Raw genomic sequence first — 7,299 nt, forward strand, 5'->3', positions numbered from 1 at the left:
CTTTTTATTATAATTTAATTTAGATTCAATAACGAAGTAATTTATATTTGGTTTAATAATATAATTTTCTTATAAGGAAAAAAATTAATTATTTTGTTGGAACTCAATAATTATCCTAATTATATTCTAGATTTTTTATATTTTAAAATGAGATGCTTATCTTCTATTTGATTATGTTTATCCGCCGTTAGTTACACGAATTGCAACATAGAGCTTTAATAAGTTGTACTTACGCATAATTAACTTGTAATATTGAATTTTAACTAATATGCATCAATATACAGTACTTCATGCATTAAAAATGGTTTTTAAAAGTTTTTGTCCAATATTTTATAATATAGTATAGATAAGTGTGTCCCATTATTGTAATTTGACAAATATATGATTAAATCAATTATATCAACTCATTAGAAATTTTAATAGATGAGACTAACTAACAAAATTAGTAGCATCTTTTTGATTAAAAAAATGCCCCCCTCTTTCAAAATCTCATGCGATGATCATTATATATTTGGCTTTATAGAGCATGGAATCGGGCCGGCAAGAATAAAACGAAAGATTCCGCTTTAAAAAAGCTAGCAACTATGACAAATATATATATATATACTAGGTTGGATTTCGTGTATTATACGGGGTAATTTAAAAAAATTAAATCATGTCAGGAACTTATCTTACGAATATGAATGATCATCGAAAGTATGATGTTACTTCAGACTTGTATTCTTGAAATAACTCTTAAGTATAACTTTGAAAAATGACTCTGAAAAATGATTTTTCAGACTTGAATTTAGAAATGAAACTATATCAATAATTAGTTAAAATGAATTTAACCCTATAATAAAATTAAATGTGTTATTTTTTACAAATATAGACATATTTTTGTCAAAAAAACCTTTTATAGTCGGCATGTTAATCAACAAAACTCGTCTTACAGAACTCCCTGACAACATCAGCAAGTGATAGCTGAAAGCTGCTTCTTCAGTGATATCTGAAAGCTGTCACGATAAGCTGAAAACACAAGCTGAAGGCTGTCAGATTAGATGAAGGAAATTAGTGAACTAAATCTCGTTTAGTCGGAAAATCAGTTAAACCACGATAAAAAAAAAAGATACATTTTTAGATGGACAAATGTCAACCAAATAGGCTTCTTTGAACCACTAATGTAAATTGTGTCTAAATACATATTTAGGCGGAAAAATAAGATAACCGACTCACCAGAAAATGACACGTGTCATCCAAGTTACTTATTTATTAGGTATATATATATATAATAAAATTTATCATTATATTTGAGTTTTACCAAATTAAAGTTAAAGTATTGGAATTCACTATCAAATGTATTCTAATTTGATAAATTAAGCTTTATTGTAACAATTGGATAGCGTGGCTTAAAAAGTAGAAAAGCCTCAATACATCCACATACGCCATCATGATTTGGACAATTAGGGTCAAGGTCATTATTGAGTAGACGGGTCGGACGTACGTGCAAAGCTCATAATAACTAGCGGTTCAATTTATTATTGTAGTATCTGATATGATATAAAAGGAATTTCTTATTATATTAAAAGCTCAAATATTTATTAATTAATTATATTAAAAAAGAGAATATGTAAAAATTGATATGTTCTCTATCATTCATCTGTCATTGACTTTTTTGATTATTCCATCTGCATGAGATCTATTTTTGCTTTAGAATATTGTAGATTTCATGTTATTAACTAAAAAGACATCTACATTTGAGAAACAAGTTACCAACCATATGATAAGGTTCAACTTATATCTATATTTAGAATTTCATATACTTGTTTTTTCATACGTTATGGACTTCTTATTACCTAATATTGAGTACATGAATCTGAAATACCCTACAATCTCTAAAACAAGAACAAGATATCCGTCGGAAATCCGCCGGAAACTTTTAAAAATGATTTTTTTTTTAACATTTTCCGGCGGATCTATTTTTTAAAAAAATTAAAAAACAAATCCGTCGGAATATTTTAAAAGATTTGATTTTTAATTTTTAAAAATGTTAATTTCGAAAATATTTCCAGCGGATCTATTTTTTAAAAAGATTAACTAATTTGCCGTCAAAAATCCGCCGGAAAATGTTAAAAGATTTAATTTTTAATTTTTAAAAATGTTAATTTCAAAAACATTTCCGACGGATTTATTTTTTAAAAAGTTTTATTAATTTTCTGTCCGAAATTCGCTGGAAAATGTTAAATCCGGTTTTTAATTTCAAAAGATTAATTATTTTTTACAAGATTAATTAATTTTTCGCCAGAAACCGCTAGAAATTATTTTGATTAAATTAAAATGCAAGTCTAATATAATTAATTAAGAAATCCGCCGAAAATCTGCCGGAAATACAATCAGTCTAATTTTTCCGGCGGATTTCCGTCCGAAGTCAATAAAAGTTGACTTTTTTAAAGTCTCACGAAAATCCGCCGAAATATTACCGGCGAAAACCGTCCGCCGGAAATGACCAGTTTTGTAGTAGTGTTAGATTGATGGTTCCGAAAAGTTTATTTTAACCCTAAAATTTTGAAACGCTGATGAAAAACATTAACCTAAGGTGGACTGGAAACCTAATTAATTTATATTGATTTACATAGAGTTGTACTTTGAATATTCAACATTGTGAACCAAAATGTTGTTTATCTATATGATAAAGGTACTTTATATAAAGTTTTTGACGGTTGAACGAATTGACGATGCTATATAAAAAGAATATGGTAGATAATATTAATTTATAAATAATTATTGATTAATTTTGCATGTAAAAGTACTCCGAGAAACAGTTTTAAATGAATTATTAGTATTTTCTTGAAATTCAATGTTATTTCTGATGTTAAAAAAAGATATGTTAAAGATTTTTTTTCGTACTTATCAAGGGTTCTTTTTTATATCTCATCCATGACCTATAAAATATCAAGAATAGGTCTCATTAGGAACTAGATATATAGACAGCTAAATGATTTACAACAACCAAAATATTATTTTGTCTATATATATGTATATGTATATAGGGTATATTTCAAATGCAATCATGTTCATTTGTACAACCAATGTAATCCAATCAATTGAGATATTTATGGAAATGATGAGAGTTCATTTATTATGATTTGAATATTTATGGAAGATGAATAAAGTTCATTAATTATGATCAATACTTTATATTAGGAAAAAATCAAAACTTTTAAGAAATCATATATTCATCAAATTAAATGAACGGTTGAGATTGAGTTGTATTGGTTGTACAAATGTAAAGGGTTGTATAATAACTCACGTCTATGTATATATATGTATATATACAGGGGTCCATTTAAGAGAGAACTTATTAGTTTGTGATAACTGATTTTGGATTTATTAAAAACGATGACCGGTCTTAAAAAAGATCGGTTAAAAAAAGCTCGGCTCAAGGACCGGTTATAAATGAAAGCCCGTTTTGGTCTTAAATTTTGAACATACAGCCTGTATCTAACTGGTTAAAAAAAACACAAATAAAGCCCAAAAACTAGTCTTAGATTAACCAAAAATCCTGATACAAAAACTTTGACCTGCAAGTTAATTAATTTGAAACCTTCGTATGAGATAGATTAAGCAACGAATATCCCAGATATAGGATTATTCAACTAACCTAGAGCAATCATTGACCCGTTAGTTAGGAAGTTAAGAACCAAATGAATCTAGATCGCACAAGATCATGCTCACAATCTTGATAAGTTCTTGAACTATGAATGCTCTTGCAAGAATTTTCAGCTTGATTTTGTAATTAGACAATCTTGAATCTTCAAGGGATCTTTTGACGCTTGATAAGTTTGGTTAGGTGGTCCATCAAATCTCTTCGTTCAAGACCCAATTAGAGCCTGGAAAATCTCCGCCAAGTCAAAGAACCGGTCAAGGGTTGTTTCTTTTACCCCAACTACTTCTATGACAAAAGATTAAAACAGTTGTGATCATGAATATAAAATTAATGCAAAGAAATTTACATAACACTTTTAAAACATATCCTTCGTTTTCTCATCTGCTTCTACTTCAAACCCAACATTCAGCACAAATGGAGTCAAGGGTTTATTAGAAAGAATGCCAAATGTTTTTCAAATGCGAATTTTTTAAACAAAAAGGCTCTTGTGGTCATGAAAGTTCAAATGTGTCCTAAAAACTTGTTAAGACACCTAAAAACGTCAATCTTTTGTAACACCTTTTATACATTGTTGAATAAAAAATCCACAACAACTGATATAAAAAAAATATTTTTCAAATGCCAATTTTTTTAAATAAAAATGCTTTTGTGGTCACGTAGGTTCAAATGCGGCAACTAGATTCGCGAATAGTCATTTTGTAATTAGTCGGTTCGTATAACAACTTGAATATCCAATTTAATAAAAAGAATGTTTTTTTTAATATTTTTAAAGTAAAATAGAATTTGAAATAAATGTATGGATTAATATTATTTAATCAAAAGCCGACTCATAAAAAAATGAAAAGGAAAATCACAGCACTAACTTCAATGAGAGAGTGATTAGGTTGAAAATTAATTACAACGATCACTATCAGATCACTGTGAGATGCCCACGACTACAATTAACATCGACCTTCATATATAATATTCAATTCCACGCCTTAATTGATTATTTATTTATTTTTAGTTTAAAAATATTAAATACATTGTTTCTAGAACAAATCGGTTCAATAAGTTAAAGCTACTGTGTTTTATGTGAATTACTGTAATTTAAACTCTAATAATAAATTTATGATGTTAATTACTCTTGTATCTGATTGGTTTGAGTTTGGTTTCAAAGATAAAAAATGTAAGGAGGTCTAAGATTTGAATCCAAGGAGGAATAAAAATCCTCTTGTGGCTACAGATGTTCAAATGAGGTGACTCCGGGCTATCTGCAAAGCAGGTGGTCGCCATGGTATTAGTCGACTCGCATAGCGGGTTGGATATCCAGGTTAATCAAAAAAAAAAAAAATTATGGTGTTTAAATTTTTACGATAATTCGTATTCTAAAAAATGGATGCAAAAATAGATTGTATCGTAGCATATAGGTATGTATATGAATAATGTTAGAGATGGAGTGGTTGTGATAGTATGCAAAACTAGATGCATGTATATGTTCGCTTTCCTAAAATAGTAATTCTTCCCTTCGTACTTGAATAAGTCAGAATGAAAACTCTTATCTCGAAGGTCGTAAGATCGAGTCGTTATATACACCCGAATTCATTGTTTACATATTTATATGAGAGGTTGACCATTACATGCGGTTATAATTCCTAAATGAACCTTTTCATAAGTAAATCACCAATAGAGGCGTTGTTCCTTAGACCCCAGTAAAGACGTTGCCTCTAGGACCTCCCGTAAGGAACCATGACTCTCTTGACCTCGCAATATGACGATCTAAGGTGATAGAGACATCATATTTTTGAATATACACTCCGTACATTTTAACTCATTTTATGTTTGATTTGTCATTTAATAGACCTCAAATAAATCACAATCACAATAAAATAATTGATGATTTTAGAATCATCAACAAATAATTACAAAAAGATGTTTACATTTTTTTTAAATATTAAATAAAAAATTATAATATTTCTTTTAACTTATTGATTAAATTATGATAATGATATTAGAAAAAATTATGAAGATTAACCTGTCCAATCAGTCAAATTTTCTATTCACCATGAGATGCATTTAATCGAATTATTCTACGATTCCTTTTTGCCAAAATAAAAATTATAACTATTTTTTGTGCAAAATTAAAAAGTAAAATATACTTGTCTTGTGCATGAATGTAATAATAATGCATAATTTTTTTTTTCTTCTGAAACGCAATAAATATTGCTTAATTTAGTTATTATAAAACACATACAACACAATATAACAAATTTAGGTTTATTGGACACTTCCAATTTTTAAGCATTTTAATAGACCTCTTTATAAGACTTAGTTTATAGGACCAAAAAAATAAAGCGTTATATCTAAAGACGTTGTAGTAAGTTTATATGACGTTTTTTGACGTTATAATAAGTTTTTTAGGACACTTTTAATATAAAGCGTCTCATTAGCAAATTTATAGGACACTATTCGAAAAACTATCTTATAAAAGCAAATGTCCTATAAAAATTGAGTTTATAGGACATTTTCTCAAAAGTATCCTATAAAGTTGCTAATGCGACACTTTGTATTAAAAATATCCTAAAAAACATGTTAAGACGTCCAAAAGCGTCATATAAACTTATTACAAAACCTTTAGATAGAACGCTTTATATTTTGGTCCTATAAATTAAGTCATATCAAGCAGTCTATTGGGACGCTTAGAGATTGAGGGTGTCCTATAAACCCAATTTTGTTATAGTGAACAAGTTCATTTGAGTGTAAGATTTCAGAATAACTCTTTTATGAATCGTTAATTAGAAGATACCGATCGATAATGCCGATTAACGTAAACCAAAATTTTCTAATTAATATCGTAATTTTGAGTGCTAATTAGCTACTAACCATAAATTATACATCCAAACTGAATTCAAAGTAATCATAATTTTACATCCAATTTAATTTAATTTTAATTCTAGAAAGCCTACATTTGATCTTATCATGGACAGCATTTACAGAAAACTTAAGAGCCATGGCGACAAAACTGGGTGGTTCCTGTTGAGTCCGCGGAGGAAGAAGATTGAGGGGGAGCTGACTTCGACACAATGGGCACGTAGACTTCAACTCAAACCACGGGTCGATGCACTCCACATGGAAGCAGTGGTGGCACAGCGGCAGTTTCCGGTAGCGTTCCCCTCCGGCGACATGGTGCAGACAGACGGCACAGTATACTGCTTTGGTCGACCCTCTTCCTCCCGTCTTGTCTGAACAAGGCTTTAAGACGATGATGGGGAAGCGGCGGCGGCAGCGGATGTTGTGGAAGATGCGGCGGAGGATGAAGGAGGTTATTAGGGTGAGGAAAATGGTGAGTTTGTTGGTAAAGATTAGGGTTAAAGAGTGGTTTAGCATGGCGATAACTAAGCTTACTTCAACTGTTTCCATGGCTTTCTTAATTCTCTAGAAACACACACACGAAGACACACACACAGAGGGAAAGGGAAAATGATGGATGAATATACAGCGAGTGTGTGTTGTAGTTTTTAATGGGGTTTTCTAACCCCTCCAACTCCTATTTCTTTTCCTCTACATTTTCTATACCCCACCTATATAATACAATAAAATAATTAAAATTTATTTATTTTATTTTTCACTTTTAACCTTTTTAATATTTTTAGTTTTCATCTTTCAACTTTTTA

At 29.6% G+C, this 7,299-nt stretch overlaps 1 protein-coding gene across 1 annotated transcript; it reads right to left on the minus strand.

The window, feature by feature from the left end:
• Positions 1-6,531: 6,531 nt before the first annotated feature.
• Positions 6,532-7,082, minus strand: LOC112520485 (putative RING-H2 finger protein ATL35). Its single transcript, XM_025128914.1, has one exon. The coding sequence runs from the start codon at positions 7,043-7,045 to the stop codon at positions 6,551-6,553; it is 495 nt and encodes a 164-aa protein (XP_024984682.1). The 5' UTR covers positions 7,046-7,082; the 3' UTR covers positions 6,532-6,550.
• Between the last annotated feature and the right edge of the window lie 217 nt (positions 7,083-7,299).

This window comes from Cynara cardunculus (assembly GCF_001531365.2).
Source record: "Cynara cardunculus var. scolymus isolate 2C chromosome LG 10, CcrdV1, whole genome shotgun sequence".
Taxonomy (NCBI): domain Eukaryota; kingdom Viridiplantae; phylum Streptophyta; class Magnoliopsida; order Asterales; family Asteraceae; genus Cynara; species Cynara cardunculus.

Bases quoted from the DNA above. Each gene is read 5' to 3' on its own strand.
- LOC112520485 (XM_025128914.1), bottom strand. From the start codon at position 7,045: ATGGAAACAGTTGAAGTAAGCTTAGTTATCGCCATGCTAAACCACTCT.